Source organism: Mugil cephalus, chromosome 21, assembly GCF_022458985.1.
Source record: "Mugil cephalus isolate CIBA_MC_2020 chromosome 21, CIBA_Mcephalus_1.1, whole genome shotgun sequence".
Taxonomy (NCBI): Eukaryota; Metazoa; Chordata; class Actinopteri; order Mugiliformes; family Mugilidae; genus Mugil; species Mugil cephalus.
The window spans coordinates 7988177-8007186 of NC_061790.1; the positions used below are offsets into that span (position 1 = coordinate 7988177).

The 19010-nt window shown below is 43.2% G+C and overlaps 3 protein-coding genes across 4 annotated transcripts in view; 1 reads left to right on the forward strand and 2 right to left on the reverse strand.

The window, feature by feature from the left end:
- Positions 1-2198, forward strand: part of syne1a (spectrin repeat containing, nuclear envelope 1a) — a 110948-nt gene extending 108750 nt beyond the window's left edge. The window contains exon 147 of the mRNA XM_047573600.1: positions 612-2198. Coding sequence (XP_047429556.1) covers positions 612-903 — 292 coding nt within the window. The 3' untranslated portion in view covers positions 904-2198. The remainder of the gene's footprint in view (positions 1-611) is intronic.
- Positions 1543-14807, reverse strand: esr1 (estrogen receptor 1). 2 transcript variants are annotated; one of them, XM_047573603.1, is made up of 10 exons: positions 13435-14807; positions 12360-12785; positions 11276-11484; positions 10557-10673; positions 9914-10101; positions 9615-9768; positions 7925-8063; positions 6817-6950; positions 6072-6255; positions 1543-4520 (listed from the first exon to the last, which is right to left on the reverse strand). In XM_047573603.1, exons 2-10 carry the CDS (start codon positions 12653-12655, stop codon positions 4196-4198), a joined length of 1746 nt encoding a protein of 581 aa, XP_047429559.1. In that variant the 5' UTR covers positions 12656-12785; positions 13435-14807; the 3' UTR covers positions 1543-4195. The 2 variants fall into 2 exon arrangements, with proteins under 2 accessions (XP_047429559.1, XP_047429558.1); XM_047573602.1 differs by lacking the exon at positions 13435-14807 and having other exon boundaries at positions 12360-13000.
- A 154-nt stretch (positions 14808-14961) lies between these two features.
- Positions 14962-18388, reverse strand: armt1 (acidic residue methyltransferase 1). The gene is made up of 5 exons (XM_047573604.1): positions 18250-18388; positions 17376-17481; positions 17015-17256; positions 16746-16911; positions 14962-16579 (listed from the first exon to the last, which is right to left on the reverse strand). The coding sequence occupies exons 1-5, from the start codon at positions 18306-18308 to the stop codon at positions 15800-15802; spliced, it is 1353 nt and encodes a 450-aa protein (XP_047429560.1). The 5' UTR covers positions 18309-18388; the 3' UTR covers positions 14962-15799.
- Between the last annotated feature and the right edge of the window lie 622 nt (positions 18389-19010).

The following is a 19010-nucleotide window of genomic DNA, read 5'->3' on the forward strand; positions in this document are numbered from 1 at the left end:
CAAAACCAGAGCGTTTTCCCCCTCGGCGAGCCGCAGGCCACTATCTACAGTGTGAATGTTTGTGGTTAGATTTTATTTTTTGTTGTTGTTTGTTGTTGTACATGTGCAAGTGCCTGTTTTGTGTGTGTGTGAATCTCTGACTCTCTTGAACTTTTTTCCCTGTTGGATTTGGGTCCCTTTCGCTTCCTGTTGAGTATTCGTTCTTGGGTAAAACAGTATTTGCAAACGCTGTGTTTATTGTAACGTCCTTCGATCTACACGACCAGTCAAAAGTTGGGACACACGTTCTCATTCAATTCAATGAGAAGGTGTTTGATATAAAAACTTAGGAGGTGAGATATCAGGACGCTCCATAAACAGAGGAGGTTCATCTCATTTGTTTCTCAACTAGTGAACTGTCAAATAAAACATAGATTAAAAAAAAAATCCTATCAGTCCGAGCACTAACAAGTGGCTTGATCGTCATTTTTTTAATCCCATGTAGAGAATCAAACCTTCAAATGAAGCTGAAAGTTACACAGGGCCTTTACAATACAGCTGCGTTTTGCAAATACTACTGAACTCAGGTCTGTTCTCCGCTGTTTTTGACTTTTGTCTGACTCTTCCTGCAGCCGGAGCAGATCACCAGGCGCCGCTGGCTGCGTTTCCTCCCGTTCTGACCTCCCGGACGGCGTCCCCGCTTCCTCCTCCTCCTCCTCCTCCTCCACCTCCTCAAAGGAACAGTCCTTCCTGCTGCGGGTCTTCAGGGCTGCGCTCCCCGTCCACTTGCTGCTCCTGCTCCTCATCGGCCTGGCCTGCCTGGTGCCCATGACGGAGGAGGACTACAGCTGCCACCACGCCAACAACTTCGCCCGCTCCTTCCACCCCATGCTGCGCTACACCAACGGACCTCCGCCCATATGAGGAGTTTTTCTTCCTTCTGCTTTGCCAAGGACTCCGTTGAATGTTTCCTCTTCACCCTGTGCCCTAAAGCAACGAACTCTTCCCGCGCTGGGGAGCTACCTGCATTTATGAAGTGACTTAGAGGTGACACGAAGACTCACTAACATCGCGCGCCCACTCCGCTGAAATCACCTCAACCCTTTAAAATACTCTCTCCAGACTAAACGGACCTTCGCCTGGAGACCCCTCGTCGCCAGTCCAAATAGTTTAGTTTTAATTTAAATGTGTATATTATTTTTAAGGTTTCTGTAGAAACCTGTGAAATCATTGAAAAACAAAGCACTATTTATATACTGTACGTTGGGAGCCAAAGTCAACTGTGCTTATTTTTATTTTTTAATTTTATTTTTTATTTTTTTTGTCCATGATATCCAGTGCTGCTACTATTTATTTAGTGTTCAATCAGTCAATAGATTTCTAGCATTGATTAAGCTAAAGCACCACCCTCCGTGTGGGATATTGTACCTGTAAATTGTAGAGTAGACTTGCAGTTTGAGTAGCAATCATTCACAGTCTTAGGTGTGAAGAGTTTCATTCCAAAATGACACATTTGAAGATCTCCTCGGACAAAAAAAAAATGACTGAAACGGGAGTGCTCTCTGAAGGCGTAGCTTTTTATTTATTTTTTTTTAATATTTTTTTTCCTCGGCACACTTCAAAAGAAACTGGCTTGAATTTTGAGATGAAGTCTGATTTTTACAGCTAAAATCTGAACTTATAGCACTGACGCGAGAACTGTCCAAGGTACTGCACTGAAGCCCTCCGACCAAGATGGCCGACAACCCACCCAGCCCTCCAAAAACAAAAGCCAAGGCTCGTATTCCTTCCCATTTTTAATTTCAGTATTGAATCAACTCGGGGGGGCAAATGAGACAAAACAGACGAGCGCTCCTGTTTTTAAAAAGATAATCCACTGATTTGTACATTATCGTCTGAAATGCCTTTGAATACAGGCAGTTATTTTTTTATCTTTGTGTTTGAGCATGTACTTGAAAGGCCCCCGCTTTTAAGAAAGCCAAACAATCACTGGTAGTGTGTTAGTAGATGGCTGCGACATGTGCTTTGTAATAACTGCGATAATTATTCTGCGTTGATGAGACATCAGAATCACGGCGCTGTTAAAAAAAAAAAAAAAAAAAAGAATCTGTAAAAATAAAAATTAATTATGAAAAATGGTTATTTATGTATGTACAGTTTGCTAATGCCGACTTCATGAAGAATACCCTCTTTGCGAATAATAAAACATGAAGTATTTACCTCGGTCTGTTCTCTGAATTGGTTTTTGCACATGAGGAGAAACACAGTGATCCATCAGCTTTACCCAATTGATGCTTTTATTTATATACACAGTAAAGAAATGACGGGGGAGTCAGGTTTGGCTGGATTTACACCACAAGTGGCCAAATTCAATTTGCAAGTGGAAGGAATCTGTGTGTTTATCGCTTCCATCCAGACAACGAATAATTTAGTATATTAACAGAGTGAAGTTAACATAGGTTAACCATTAACATATACATCGTGCATAAAGACAAGTCAGTGTCAAGTAAAAAAACTACAAGTTATGTTTTATATTTAAAGATCAGTTATGAAGCGTTTCATACGACCCTAAAAAGGATGCGAAGTGGCATTTTGTCAGTGTATAAGTTTGCTAAATTTGACAGGATGTGCGCACGCGATCAGACACCGTGAAGAAATTTGCATCTTATAAAACTACAGGAAAAAAGGCAAGACGGTAACGGGAAGAGATGCATTATCTGATCTGACTTCAGAAAGACGCTGAACTGGACACACACCCTGAAACGCTCCCAACCAGTGAGGTCGATGCCCGCGGCTAACGAAGAATCCACCTTGAGAAACTGAGTCTGGTCTAAAATGCATTCTTAGATTTATTCTAGTTTCTCAAAAATAAAAAGATTGACCAACACAGCTATAAGTCTAACATAGAGAGTTACCATGGAAACTTTCACCCCCTAGAGGGTCTGTGAAGGTACTACAACTCTTTGGTTGATTAGACATTTTATGTATATATTCATTTTCCTCTACAAATGTAAATTTCACATTAACATGAGTCCAACATATTTTAGTAAAAGGATAAATGGAGGCAGAAGACGTTACTGCCACCCTATTAAATTCATATTTAAACCTGTGTATTATTGGGATAGCTTAATATTGATGGTCCCCACTTAATCTCTCTAGCTAATTAGATTTATCACTAAGGATTAGAAACAAAAGTCCAGTATAATTTAATCTTAATTGTCACTTTGCTTTTCTTTGTCATTTGTGGTGTGATTTAATATATTGGCCAGACTGAAAAAGCTATTTGAATACATGATTTTGGACATTTTATACATCAAGCAGTCACACTAGTAGTTGGTGTAAAGCTACTAAAATAGAAAACACTTTCTTCATAAAAACATTGCGTTACGATGTTTGTTTGTCTTTTTGGTGTGAATCCAGCCAAGCTCAACATGCAATCACTGGATTAGGAAATGAACAGTAACAGGTTGTAGCTTTGGACACAAGACACAAATCTATGCATCAAATCAACCTGAAATGTTTTAGTCTTGTAGTCTCTCTGCCAAACACAAACACACACGTGTGTTTATATTCAGGGAAAAGAGCTGATGACAAGTAAGCATAGACAACAAACCCCCTGTACACAAAAACATGTGGATAACACGAGGTTACCCGGCGATAAAGCCTGTCGTCCATCAGGATCTGATCATGAAGCTATTTAAAATTCAACACTTCATTATTTTATTTTTATTTACTTTTTTCTCCCTCAAATATCTCAAGTTTTAAATTGTGTGTATACATAATACCTGATGTTGGAACTACAACACTAAATCATTTACACTTTGTTTTTTTGTTTTTTGCCTGCTTTGATTTATTTTCACCATAAATGCAAAAGTAAAAATAATGCCCATTACCCCCTTAAATCCGAGAGGAAGTGCACTTTGGTCGAGGTGAACAGACGGAAAGAATTAGCTGCTCGTCATTTCCAATCACCGACAGAGTGCCACAAGTAATAAGCGATACCGAAAAGCTGTTAGAGACGGACTCTGAATCACAGACGTCATGAAAGGTGAGTTGGCGAAAGTTCAAAGGAAGTTTCTCCCTAAACAGCTTTAAAATCACAGAATTTATAAATAATTCTGTCACGAAATCAATTCGAAATTCCAAAAACCTTTTTCATTCTGTGCTAAACACAACATCGGTGAAAGGGATTTTTGACCTTCACGTGTTGCCCGGCTCATAAGATGTGGGTGCAGTCAGACCTGGGGCCTCCGTACTGCAGGACGCCTGGACCTGAGGGGGGTCTGCTCGGGCTCTCGTGGCTGCCTCGAGGTCCCGGACCGGATCCAGCTGGGGAAGAGCAGCCGCTGCCGTCGCCTCCGCCTTCGCCTCCACCTCCGCTGTTGGTGGTGGAGGGAGGGTCTTTGGAGGCCTGGCACCCAAACAGGCTGGATTTGTCTGGCCGGTGGAGGCGGTGAGCGTCCAGCATCTCCAGCAGCAGGTCGTACAGAGGCACTTTGTTCTTGCACTTCATGCTGTAGAGGTGCTCCATGCCTTTGTTGCTGCAGGGAAACCAAGCAAACCAGGAACTATAGGAATCAGTCAGAGAAAGGATCAAAACTTCACACTCCTTTCTAAAAATCTGAAGGCCGCTACATCTTAAAATTCTGCGTTAAAACCTTGAGGAATTATCAACTGTTTTTCAGCAATAGATTCATGATTTTTTACCCTTCATTTTATTTTTCTTGGTTATTTTTGATATTATTTTAAATGAAATAATGGTGGCGTTCTCCCATTTTCCTGTAATCACTTACCTTTTATTCTCACTGAGGACATAAATCTTCTCAGTTATACTAGTTTTTCTCCAACAAGGAATAAATAATATAGGGGCTATTTACTGTTGGGGATGAATACACATTTGATCCTCAAATGTTTTCAGGACAAGGACCCCAAACTGAGACTAAGTAGGGACCCCCCAGCTACTATATGTGTTCTATATTAAATAAAAGCTATTTAAATAAAAATAAATATACATTATCATTATTATTATTATCATTTTGCATTCGATATTAAGCTATACCTTTATGTGTATTTATAAAAAAAATTAAATTTGCGGTCAGAAATGAAAAAGTATATAAAAAATGTCTAGGCAACCAAAGATTTTGCAAAGACCTGCAGGTCTACGGGGGTACTGCAGGGGGGTCCACAAACCTTAGGTTGACTAGACATTTTTCTTTTTTTTTTTATCCCCCCCCCAAAATTTAAATTTGTTTAAAGGCACATTAACACAAATCCAACAAGGAGGTTATCTTTCAGTCTGCCCTTCACTCATTTAGTGACACAGGAGCTCTCTTAACAGTGCACCGTTTCACGCTAGCCCAGACCTGTCAATCTAATCTTCCTATACACAGTAGGCCCCGCCCCAATCGTTCTTGAACCAATCACAAGGCCGTACTTGGCCGAGAGCCTATTCAGTCCCCATGCGCACGCAGTGCAGCTCGCTCCTATCAGCCAACTACCGAGGCCAAAATGTTTCACTGTCCCTACTACATTTAGCTATGTTTAAAGGTAAAGCCACTGTTGCACGTTTGAAATTTGAACTTGTATTATTTGAACAGCTTAATATTGAATGCAAAATGATATGATAGTAATAATGTATATTTATAAATACCAGTAGGCTGATCTTAATATAGAGCACAAATAGCAGGTAGGGGATCCCTACTTAATCTACCCATCAGCTTGGGGGGTCCTTGGCCTGAGAAACAATGAAGACTCCTGCTCTAGTGAGTTTTTAAAGTTGCTGTTTTTTTTTTTGTTTTTTTTTTGTTGCTCTGTTGAGTTTGCTCTTAAACAAATGTAACCAACCAAGCCATATATGGGAGAGGACTGTTGGCAGAATCAGCTGATTTCAGTTTTAAAAAATAGAGAAAATCACTAAACCTTTTATCTCTCGAGATAAATCCTTGTCTCCTGGTTCAACCAACAAAAAAAAAATCTCATGTCGACTGACGTAAGCGCTGATGTTTTAAACTCCCGCTGTCTTAAAGATTCGCGGCAGGGAATATGATAAATTGAATGAGAAGCAAACGAGATGATTTCTAATCAACTTTTACCTCATGTGCCTGATGTGGGAGAGCAGCAGGAGCAGCTGGGCCTGTCGCCTCGACTGCTGCTGAGCCGGGAACCCTGATTGGCCGATGTGATGTATGAGCGCGTCGGTGATGGTGTCCAGCATGTTCTGCACTGCCACGTTGTCATGGAGTGGCTCCATTGTGCCGGTGCAGAAAGAAAAGGCACCTAAACGGAGGGGGGGGAAAGAAAAAAAACAAAAACAAACAAACAAACATCAGACCATGTTCAACTTTAATTTGATGAAGACGTGACTCACGCATGAAAATAAAAGCTTTCATGTCAGATGCGGTACTGTAATCACGCGGTAATCAAAAGTTCATCCTGCTCCAGCAGCTGAACCAGTCGTGTCATCCCACAGTTATTTCAGTCGTCTCAGTTTCTCGTATAGAATATCTCAATCTCCAGGACAAACAGAGTCCTGTGTGCGCTGTCTCACGTTGTCATGGAAACGGTTATTGGGCGTATTGACGGTACAGGACTCTCCAGAACACACTGTTCACTTAATGCGTCTGAGCAGCACTCAGCGCTACACATCTGTGGGTGCAGTTCGACACTGTTCAATATTTACCCTCTGAAACGGAGGTGGGAGCTCGTGGCGTGGTGCACGTGCTAACGAGACTCCGTGACATTAAAAACATGTTATGTTCAGCGAGCGCCCCCGATCTAAAGTATATTATCCATAAAACAGTCTCCCCCGAATGTTTCACGTTAACACGATTGCCTTACCAGAGTTGAGCAAGACGATGGCTTTGAGACACACGAACTCCTCGGGTTTGAGTTTGAGCATGCGGAAACGGGAGGCGGTGGCCAGGAGCATGTCAAAGATCTCAGCCATGCCCTCAACGCAGTCGCCCTCATTCCTGCGGAGCAGAAATGACACAAAACACACGTTCTGAACCTTTCCTCCTTTTAAACAAAACCAACAACGGGCGAATTTGATTTGATTTAGTCGGCAGTGCAACCATCAAAGGATGAGGAACCTGACTTCACCTGTAGCGGTGAAACCATCCAAAGAGTGGCAGATAAACAACTAATGGGCTGAATCGCTGCAGCGCTCCATTTGTCAGCACAGTTGAGAAATGACGGAAAGATGGATAATGTACAGCGGTTGGAGTGCAAGATAAACTTGGACAGCAAAGAGCCAAGGGAATTTGTCAACCCCAAGCATTTTAGTCATCACGTCCAATTGGGTGAGGACACTCGCACAGGGGCCAGGTTCTAGAGATAATACTCGGTAATACACTTTCGAATCAAATAGGACCATCAGACACATCAGATGGTAAAAGCCCTGTCTGCCTGCATGACTCCCTCGTCCCTCTCGCCGTCTCCACCTCTCTCCTTTTCTCTCTGAGGCAGACACCGTGGTTTGGCCGGCTTGTTTACTTTGAGCGTGGAGGGAAATGGAGGGAACAGACTGTGCCTGCGAAGCAGAAAACACCCCAGCCTCCCTGCATCTCTATTTCCCCCGTCCTCTCTGTTCACCTCCCTTGCCGTCATCTCTCCCTCCGCCGTTCTCCGCTTTCCATCATTCCTTGCATTGAGGTTTTGATTAAATTTCGGTCGTAGTTGCCTGTTCGGCATTATAATGACGAGGGGGTATTTAGGGTTAGAGAGAGGCTGCTCTCCTCTCCGTGGGGAACATGTAATTAGTCTTTCACTCTGTGACGGATGTATTGGGATGGCACAATGGCTGGCAAGGTGTGAAATGGAAAATCTACAATGCTGATGAAAGTTAAGATCTGTCTGAGAAAGCAAGAAGAGCTGGGGGGGTGGGGGAGGGGGGGGGGGAAGACGAGAGGCAGCAAGATGAAAAATGTAAGGACTCGAGAGCTACCTGTCCAGTATGAGGTCCTGCGCGAAGATTAGCTTGCCGGGGCAGTGGGTGGACCTCCAAATGAGCCCGATCATCAGCACCTCCAGCCACGAGCTCTCCAGCAGCTGCACCTGATCGTGGAGGGAGAGCTGCAGGAAACCTGGAGCAGCACACACAAAGACCACAGCAAGGATTTACGCGTTTCAGCAAGACCATAAAGAAAACCGCTTCCACGTCTCCTGTTCAGTTTCACCATAAACATAAAATGAGATGCGTCTTGTTTTCTGGCTGCGACTCAAAAGACACCATCCACCACCTCCTTGCTCTTGTCAGGAGTCTTATCGCTGGCACTCAGCTGTCTCCGTTCATATGTAATTACAGCCAATTCTCTCCCATTGTCACCCCTCTCTGTCCCGTTTGGGACCCCTGGCAATTAAAACTGTGTGTGCCTTCGGGCTTTTAGTGACGTAAATCAGGGTTTACTCAGAACCTGTCAGGTGTGTGTGTATGTGTGTATGTGAGCGAGAGACGGAGAGAGCGCATGCAAAGAGGTGATGTGTCTTTTACTGCGTTTAAGCTCTATGGGGTGCCAACAGATTGGCCAAACAATCCTCTCAAAGGTGATGGCTGTAATTACCATCACCGTAATGGCTCTGCATTTGTGTGTGTGTGTCCCTGTATGTGCTTTCACTATAAAGGTCTCCATCTACTTGCTGCCGCCCAAGAAGCCAGAGAGACAACGACATACAGCCACAACCTCCGTCACGTATCGCAGCTGTTAAAAACGACTGTTTAAGAGAGACAAGACGTTTTCAAGCTTTGGAAAAGTCTCTTCCTTTACAGACACATTGATGATCCAGCAGACCTGATCACATCTGTTTACTTGGTGGGAAAGTATTATTGAACGGCAGTCCAGAGGTAGAGACCTAAGCTTGAAGCCAAACATTTGCACCAACCATCAGATAGGCACCAACCCATCGTTATATTATAGCACTTCGATCAATATCTGGTTTTTAACCTAAAAACCTTTCTAAAAACTTAAAAATAAATAACGGCTGATCATTTGTTTTCCTAGCAGGACCGGTAAGTAATAGGTTTTTGCTCCATCAGGCTGTGTCTGTTAAGAAAAAAATAAAAAACGTCAATCTATCAACATCCTGCAGACACTCTTTATTATGGCAGTTTAGTCCTGCGGTGGGTTGAGACAAATAAATCAATTCCACTTAAGTTTTTCAGACTTAAGTTTGGTTCTGCGGAAAATGCACTAAACTGGAGATAGACTGATATGGATTTTTAGGGCCGATACCGATACTGTTTTTCTTTTTTACATCAGCAGTGGCTGATGGCTGATACCTGGTTTGGTAAGCGTTTTTTAAAAAACAAAACAAAAGAAAAACGTTTTTTTCAACTCTTATTTTTATATGAGCTAAGAGGGGGAATGTATGGGCTGCACAGGTCCACAGTGTCTCATGCATTGCAGGGCTGCCTGTGGTTGCGCCTGTCTCTAAATCTTGCCAGTAGAAAAAAAAAATATGTGTATTGGCGAAAGCACCCGTGTATTGGCCGACACCAAAAAAATGCAAATATCGACCTGATATACCGACCAGCCAATATGTTGATCGATCTCTACGCTAAACTATAATTTGGAGACTTTCTCTGCTGCTGCTGACAAAATAGTCTATGGATGTAAATCTGTGGTGCTTCTCCACACCTGGAAGCTTCTTGGCCCAGGCGATCATGTGGACCAGCTCCTTGTCGGCCATGCTGGTGAGCAGGGTCATCATGGTGACCTCCGTGTAGGGTCGGCTCATCTTTTGCCGGGAGCAAAGCATCGGGGGCTCGGCACCCTGGAGCAGGAGGAGCACCTGAAGACACAGCAGATCAAAGACAGATCACTTAGCAGGACACAAGGGTCTAAAATTAATGGTCAAAATTAAAATCCCGAAACCAATACAACTAACAGGTGGAGCCGTATGAAATCTGCTGTCCATGTTGTTTCCACATCATCACCTGGTCTGGAGACAAGTTAGTCCCCGAAGACCCGCCTCCTCCACCGCCGGTGCTGCTACAGCTGCTGCTGCGTTTCCTCCCGTCCTGAGGGGGCGCCGCTTTGTGCTCCAGATCTTTGGTGACCTTGTCTCTGTCGCCAGCCCGTCGCTTGTCACGCCGCAGAACGCGGCCCCGGTCTTTACGCACACCTTGAGGACACAGCAGGGGGCTTAATGCAGATACACAAAAAGAGACTCTCATATATATATATATATAAATAATTAAATGTTTTCTGCATGCACAACTTCACATCCTGTTCCTAACCACCAAGCACCAAAGTGCAGATTATACTCAGTAATTCAAGAGGAATGCAAACAAAAATGTGGGTGTGCACTAATCAGAAGTTGTACTCCTTAAGAGGAAATCTTTTCAAGGTCAAGTTAAAGTTATTCTCGGGCTTATCTGCATCCACCAGCGCTCTCATGTTGGTGTTAGTGTCCTCTCAGTCAGTTTTTAATGCGTGTTCGCATCATATTAGTGCCTCAAGAAGGCAAAATAGTGTAAAACAACATTATATTTAAATGAAAATAATAAAATTTAATAAAAGTAATTTGAAAAGACGCACTGGCCGTGGCCTTTTTTTCCTGTTAGTATTTCTACTCACCTCCTTTCATCATGCCCACTTCATAACACTTCCTAAGACGACAAGCCTGGCAGCTCTTCCTCCGATTCCTGTCAATAGTGCACTGATTGGTCGCTGGGCACATGTAGTCATTGTGACCTGAAATGGAAGAAAATCTATTACTTTCCCCCACTCCAGCGTTCAGTTCAGATTTAGGTTATTTAGTAGCTGAGGAACACTCTATTCCCATCCTAAATGAATTTGAGATGGAGAAAATTAAAACAAGGCATCTTGGCTTCATCATCGCCATGGCGACTATTGGTTTCTTCCTGGCCGGCCTTTCATTGTGAGACTTTGCATCAGTCCGCCCCAGCATCATATCATACACACGACTAAGTCACGGAGCAGATGAGGTTTTGGTGCATGCACAGGGACGACAGCACGTGGTTGAAAAAATGGGCGATAGCTCATAATGGGAAAAATAATAACAGTAAAGAACTGATAAATGAAATGTGTCCTTTAATGGCACAGTCATTAAATCCTAGTTTTATTGCTTCTTTTCCATTTTAAAATATTATTTGTTTTCATTCTGTGGATAATTCTTTAGATTCACAAAATGTTCTGTCTTCCAGAGCGTCATACTACTCTGTGTTCTTATCAGATTATTTTGCTCTTTCTGCGTTCGATTAACTCCAATTAAAACCGCAAAGTATGACCAAATACGACACGATCCTATGCGAACAGGTAAAGCAGCAGCCTACCCTGGATGCTCCTCTTGAAGAAGGCCTTGCAGCCCTCACAGGACCACACCCCGTAGTGGTACCCGGAGGCATAGTCACTGCAAACGGCGCAGAATCGAGTCTCCTTGGTCATCTCGAAGCCCCCGGGCCCGGCTCCGAGCTCCCCCGAACCGTACGCCTCCTCACGGGTGGCACACTGGTCCTCTCTGGAGAGCGACTGGTGACTGGACCTGCAACAGTTAGTGAATTTTAATGAGATCATTTTGTGTTTTTATAAAGATAACAATAAACTATGATGTCAATGAATCTCTATAAACTCCAGTATTTTACTAGCACATAATAATATATAAAATATACACATATATATATGTATATATATAACGAGTCGATTACAAATGAAATCAAACCCTAGCATACCGACTTTAACTCGACCGTGGCTGAGTGTAAGAGCAGAGTACTATTTTCCACCTGAGTCAGGAAACGATCTGGACATGTACCGCCCTTGTTCTTACGTATTGTTCCTGTCTCAAGGTCCTTGACAAAGGCCTTAATCTCTGGAATTAGAAACCGGGGCAAAGCTTGATCCTTTCTATGGAGATAATGCTAATGTTTTGCATAAAGCCAAAGATTAATAACAATGCGGTTATATAATTGTGTGTTGTTTATAACGACGGTTAACGGAATCCCACTGCTGTACATTATGAGTTATAATTATTATGTTCTGCAGCAATGCTTTGACCTCCTTCCACTTAAAAGAAAACAACACGACTGTGTGATGAATAAATTCATAGTATGTAAATCATTTATTTAGGAAAAGTAAGCTTCATTTATTTTTTTTAATGGAGTATATACAAAAACTTTGAATGACAGATCAACCTAAATGATGCATCCTGAAAAAACTCATTAGATAATAACCACATTTTCACATGAACTAACCAAAGAAAGTAGAGAAATTCATGACTGAATGCATCAGTAAGGTCTAAAAAAAATAACCTTAACCTCATTTCCTGAGCAGCGAAATCAAAGCAGTGAGTCATACCAGATGTCAGTTAAACACCCAGCAGCCCATTTTCTTCAGATCCAGAAAAAAACTGTGCACCCTCACCTGTAGACGGGTGTGGAGGTGGTTTCCAGATAGTTGTGGCTGGGTGGGTGCATAAAGGGGCTGAGTCGCGGGCTGGAGGGCACGAAGACAAGAGGACTGGTCGGCCCGCTGCCCAGCGACTGAAGGCTGCCATCAGAGGGTTGTCCGTGAGTGTCTGGAGGAGCCGAGTAGTAGCCAGTGGCGGAGTGGCTGTAAAGAGGAGTCGGGGCAGGGGTGGGGGCGGCATAGTCGTACGTCCCTTCCAGGAAGTCCACAGTGGCTGCCCCTCCAGACCCCCGGCTCTCTTCGGGGTACATGTCACCGAGGGGGGCACGCGGCAGAGGCGAGAGGCGCGGAGGGGAGAGGGTCTCCAGCTCTGAGGAGGCTGGGCTGTTCCTGGGTTTGAGGACTGGTCCACACGGCTGCCTGCTCTGCGCTGGGCTCTGTCTGAGCAACATCACAGCAAAACAGCAGTGATAAGCAACATGATTTAGACTTGCTCTCCCATTTGCTGGGAGGGGGAGTGGAGATGAGTGCTGCGCTCCCTCTCTCTTTACTCCTTCCTCGCGTCCTCCGAGTCTCTTCTTCCCAATAATGCCTGTCAGACAACTTGGAGGGACCACTATACTTCAGATCCCTCTGCCTTGTGCTTCTGCTCCAAAATGACAAGGAAAAAAGGAGCCCCCCCCCCCCCCGCCCCCCACTCCCCCTCCGCTCCTCCTTCCACTTTTTCACTGAGCATTTCGCTCTTTTCCTCTAATACATCTTTACTAATATGTGGGAGGGAGGGAAGGTCGGCGGGGGGGAAAAGGAGACAGAAATAGGGATTCTCGGACAACTTCCGTTTCTCCCATTATTTCCATTTCACCTTCGTCTTACATTCAAAAGCTTTTATTGGATGCAGTGAACTGCAAAGTAGCTGTAAGGCTGACACGAAGCATGCAACAAATATGATGTACAGCCTGCAGCGGATTACTGAACGCACCTGAGGCTCTGCATCAAATCAAATCACTGTGGAAATGAGATACAAGACGACAATGGCTTTAAACAACACGGGCTGAAGGAAAACCGAAATCTCCCACGATACACCACTCACCTATTACACGTGAATCATCCTCTTAATCTTCTGGGCAACTCGCGCCGTCAGATCCTTCGCTCCCGCTGCCTCTCACCTCACAGGCACCTAGCTGGGCTCATTGGACACAATGGCAACAGTGGAAAGGTTTTAAAAAGAAGGATAAACAAATTAAAGATGCGGCCAAATCGATAGCTGCGGTGCATTCAAGTGCCAGGTCACCATAACACGGCAAACAAAGCCGGAGGTCGAATCTCGTTCTGACAGCCAGCAATTACACAATCAATTCATAACAATTAATTCACCGCTGCAGGACATAAATCCTTTTTTCTGGAAGAAAAATCTAAAAATCACAAGCAAATTTTTACAGAAAAGACAATTGCATTTTTTAAGTGGGATAACAATAAAAGAAGGATGGCAGATTTTGGAGGGCAGTTAATCATTAGTTTATCGGGTCAAGTCACAAGTTAAATAGAACACTGTATACATATTAAAGCAAAGGAACAAGAGTATTTATGCAGATAAACTGTTGAGGGAATCAATGTTTTTAAGGTTAACAGTTGGTCTAAGGTTCCAGGACTGTAATCGTCGAGGGAACCTTTTCCGTCCTCGGATGTTTTGGGAACAGGCTTCAAGGTAAAATAGAGAAAATACATAGAACAACCTTGTGAGCTGACACACCTCTAAGAAATCTAATAAACTGAATTTAGGGGTTACTCTCAAACAGTCCCGGCAGCTGTGAAAAGAATCTCCACTAATGTGGGTTAAAAACAAATAACAAGCGCACAGCTGTCATTTTCAGGTTACACGTTTCACAACAAACGGTGGAAAGAGAAAGAACGTCACTTGAATCAAAGCTTCCCGAGTGCGACGCGCGTCGTCATTTATGTGAGAAACTTATAATCAAAATCACGTGAGGCTGTTGACGACCTCCATCAAGAGGAATAGAAAAAAAAAAAAAAAAAAACTGGCACGGAGCCTTCAATTTCACTTTCCCTGTGCAACATCTTCCTTGAGCAAACAGCCCCATTTTCAGGACATGTCAGGTCAAGTGGAAAACAAGTCGCCCTGATGATATATTTTTTTTGCATTTTTCTTGGAATAAAATGATGACGCTGTCACATTAAGAAACGGCAAAATGAAGGGTGAGAAACGAAACAACTAAATTACCTAAAAGGCTCGAGATAAGATGCTCCTGACGGTAATTGACTTCATTTTCATAACAGACTACAGTCACAGTGAATGTCAGCAGCCTAAATTATGCCGCTCAGTTTTACCAGCTCAGAATTGTAATGCACATGTTGCAGCATTTCCGGCTGTTTTTCTCAGTCCAACCTGACCCGAATGTCTTAAAAGGTCAACAGGTGACAACGACTATTGTCACTGGTGAATATTCACGCTGATGACTTCTTTGAGTGTATACAGATTAGGTGGCTCCATCATATTTGTCTGCATATCCATGCCAGTGGAAAAACTGCAGCTGCACTTCTAATCTGGATTCGAGGAATAATTTGTACAAACAGTACGACAGCAGGGGGAAAGCACGAAAACATTGCAGTTATTTATTGAGTTACATCGATTGATCAATAATGAAAGTATCGGTTCTGCAGCAGCAGTGAGAGGAATCCAGAAAACATCGCTTCTGAACGGTGGCAGCAAGGACTCGCATGACAAAATGGTGTTCACAAAGACATCGGCTTTTATCAATGCAGATACAGTGGCTGTCATTTTAAACACAACAAGCACGTCGTCACTTCTGCTGCTAAGCTGCCCAAAGTAACCGCGTATCAAACTGAGAAAAACGGTCATAAAACGATCCAGTGAGTTTAAATGGGTGTCGGCTTGTTTTCGTGCACACGGCAAGTGACACAATTGACACAGTTAAACAACCCAAGCTGAACTAAAAAGATAAAAAGAACCTTAAATTACCTTTATCATCCCTCTCCCATGCTAGATTGTGAAGTGCTGTTCCAGAAGGATGGGGATTTATAAAGCCTAATTCTTAATACATTTTATTTCAGTAATTGTTAAGCATCTACGTCAACCAGTAAACATTAGGAAGTAATCCAGGGTGCACAATGTGTTAAGCGACTCTTGATATGTTAGCTCTGAGTGTTGAGGTCGGCTGCTTGGTTCAAATCATAATTTAACATTTCGATCTGAATGTGCTAATGTTTTAAATATGAGATGATATTGATCGATTGTGAAAATAATTATTAAACACGACTCTGCATTTCAGTATCAAAATTGATGAAGTGGTGATAGTGAGGAACAAAGACACCACAGTCTTTTGTAACTAAATAGTCTTATGGCTTGAATGTTATTCCTGCTTCTGGTACTTCTTTTAAGTGCACGTCTTTCCAGGGGCATCCTGAGGTCCGTCCGACTATTCCGTCTTTGGGTTGCTGAACTGAATCACAGCGTACTTGCCATTCGTCATCCAGCTTGGGTCTTGGGAGGTGAGCTTCTCCCCTTGGCCCGGCTGCAGACCGACCTGAACGTTGGCCTTGAGAGTTCTCAGACTACACAGTGGTGCAGGCCCAAACCCTCGCAGTGCAGTGTCAAAGCCCACAGTGTGGTCCCACTCTCTGTCCCCCGTCAGCTTCCTGTAGTTGAGGTCACCTTTAAACAGCAGCAGGTCTGCCCTCTGCAGGGTGGCATACAGCTCAGGAGCATCAGCAGCCATGTCGCAGAACTCATGGGGCTGTGTCCAGAAAGGATGGTCATGATAGAGCCACACGCCTTCTTTCAGATAGCTCTGCCAGTGGAAACCACTCTTGGACATCCACTTGTGGTTGGCCGCCATGGTCTGTCGGATGGTCCACTGGAAGTCGTTAGCTGTGACGTCAGAGACGAACCATGGGATGGATTTGCCGTGAAAATGGATCTGACGTACCAGGCCAGAGGAAACCAGGAAATCAGCCAAGACCAAGTCGGTGACTAGCTCAAAGCCAGCATTGTCAAGTACAATGTCCACTCTGTCTGCGGCAGTTTTCCCAGACTGCCCAGGCCTCTGGGCAGACATGAGGGTTGACCATACCATGTTGGAGTCATCCACCAAGATGAAGGGTTGTAGGCTGTTGAGGGAATCTATTGGGCTGATCTTCTGGGAGTTCTCTTGGCCAGCAGAAATGGACAGATCACATTTATTCCCCCACAGAGAAACCTACAGAGAATCACACGATCAATGAGTTGTTAATGTACAAAAACATGTGTAGTATATTGTTTACATATTCTCATTTGTACAGATATTTTAGGGTATTAGAAGCCACATGAAGCAGATTACAAAAACACTGATAATAACAACTTAAAACTTTTTTTTTTGGACTGACCTGAAGCAGTTTGTAGAAATGCTCAAACAGCTGAGTCTTTGAAAGCTCCTCAATGTTCTTTTTGACGCCCTCCAAGTATGTACATAAGGCTATCACTGCCTGCGTCGACTCAAAATAGCCTTGAGTCTTTCCCTCGTTAAAGTAATCGTAGTCACTGATTGGTGGGCTGAAATGAAAGCATAAAATAATGAGAACCACAAAGACTAGAAGTCAATCTAAGGATATTTAAAGCAGCAACTGCTCTCGTAATAGATGTCAATGGTTCTCACTTGAGCCAGAGGGCCTCTTGTATCCTACGGTACATGTAGCACTCCACATAGAGCCACGGAGACTTGAACCAGCTGACGGAGTCCTGGTCCTCGTGCAGCATCTGGTGTCTCTGCAGGTACTGGTTCCAGGACTCCGTGTCTTGCAGGCCGTCCGTCAGTTCGAGCACTGGCTTATCGGTTTGCAGCTCATTCCTCAGCTTAGACAGAAGAGATATTGTTTGTTTCTCTGCCTTGATACCCTCCTGTGTGAAAGGAAAGAGGAAACACGGGTAGATTCAAGTCTTCAAATGGACCTCATAATTTCGGATGTCGCAATGGAAAACATATCAGATTAAGAGAGATGGTCAGTAACAGTACTTACCTCCCCATATTCTTCAAAAAACTTGTTTTTGTTGCGATGTATTGTGTCTATGACTTTAGTCAGGATGGTGGGCAATCTGTCTCTTATTGTCAAATATGCAAATGACCTGCAGAAAAAAAGATACAGCCGTTACACTCATTACACTTTGTAGGGGTAGAGCACAGGTGTAAAACATAAGGTCTGCGGGATGAATTTGTAAAGTGCAAAAATTATATTGAAGACATGAACTGCAGTTTTTCCAATGAAAGTTGCGGTTATTCTGAGGTTTAGTAAGAGCTGTGGACATAACACAACACTGAGACTTAGAATTACACAGAAATTGCACTTCCTTTCTTAAGAAATGTCCGGTTGTTCATTACATGCTCTGCAATAGTGCAGTTCATTGAATGTAAACACTTTCATATTGTACTTCATTGCACTGAAACAAAGGTATATATTTGGAGTTCTTGTTATTTATTGATTAATAGGCTATTGTGTTACTGTTCTGGACCCCTTGAGGTCAAACTAGGCTGAATGCGGCCCCCGAACTAAAATGAGTTTGATACCCCTGGGATAGTGTATGCATTCACTTACGAATGAGCTAACCAGCTTGTTAGCAACATCTAAGATTATTACTTTGCGACTGTAAAATAAACTTGCTAATGCAATGGTGTCGTCATAAAGGCCTACTTGTCCTGGTTTTACAGCGTTAACGTTAAAAGTCGTGCAAGTTCACACAGCCATAACAAACCTACATTTAAGTTAGCAATGAGCTAATGCTACTGCTAGTCCAGACTCGACAGCCACAACGTTATGTAGCCGTTAAATTGCCTCATCCTTCTTTCCCACATAATTTAACACCGTGAAAAAGTCGTTACACCAGCTGTCAACATACCCGACCACTTTGGCAGACAGTGCAGGGGGGGCTCGGCTCACAGTTTGATCCGCCGCCATGATTTCAGCAACACAGTGGTTCAAATTCAAACTTTATCAACAACGTCAAACGGACAGGAACAAAATCGTCTGGGGATGGCTTAACGGCAGCGTTTGTATTTCTATACAAGGAAGGAAAAAACAAAAGGCATAAATGTTCTGTTCGCGCCTATTGTTTGTAATTTTAAATGTCCATTTTATTTTACATTTTAATATATATTTTTTTTCTACTTTGATTTTGTGTTTTATTCTTATTGAGGATGCGGTGCTGCCACCTAACGGCCTAAGTGTAAACTGCAATGTCTGCAACTAAAGTTGATGCTGCAGTAAATGCATTTTAAAGATTCCACACCGTGCTTAGTAGCTATACTTTACCACTACCTTGTATTTCATTTTGTCATCTAGTTTTAGTTAGTAATTAGAATACTTATATCTTTTTGTAAACTCTCATGTGTTGTCTCCACTTCATGGAGCAGAATCCTTTGCAACTAATCATTAAGAGTTTCCTCTTTTGCGAAGCTTTGCCAAACCTTTTGCGCAGCCCCCTTCTAATGTTTGTTTGTACATCACAGCCTGTATTTTTTGTCTTCAACATATGCAACAGGGGGTGAGTCAAGCTGAGATCAGGTGACCACCTTATTCATTGCAAGCCTTCCTGAAACTAAAATTAAACTTTCGCTGTCTGAAGAATCCTGTTACAGAGCTGCCGTGGTTTCTAGATCT

Bases quoted from the DNA above. Each gene is read 5' to 3' on its own strand.
- esr1 (XM_047573602.1), bottom strand. From the start codon at position 12,796: ATGTTGCTCAGACAGAGCCCAGCGCAGAGCAGGCAGCCGTGTGGACCA. The intron at 10,674-11,275 runs GTAGGCTGCTGC...CTTCCATTTCAG, and splicing joins CTTCAAGAGGAGCATCCAGG to GTCACAATGACTACATGTGC. The intron at 4,521-6,071 runs GTAAAAGTTGAT...GTTTCCCTGCAG, and splicing joins TCCCACATCAGGCACATGAG to CAACAAAGGCATGGAGCACC.
- armt1 (XM_047573604.1), bottom strand. From the start codon at position 18,308: ATGGCGGCGGATCAAACTGTGAGCCGAGCCCCCCCTGCACTGTCTGCC. The intron at 16,912-17,014 runs GTGAGAACCATT...CTTTCATTTCAG, and splicing joins CAAGAGGCCCTCTGGCTCAA to CCCACCAATCAGTGACTACG. The intron at 16,580-16,745 runs GTCAGTCCAAAA...GATTCTCTGTAG, and splicing joins ATTTCTACAAACTGCTTCAG to GTTTCTCTGTGGGGGAATAA.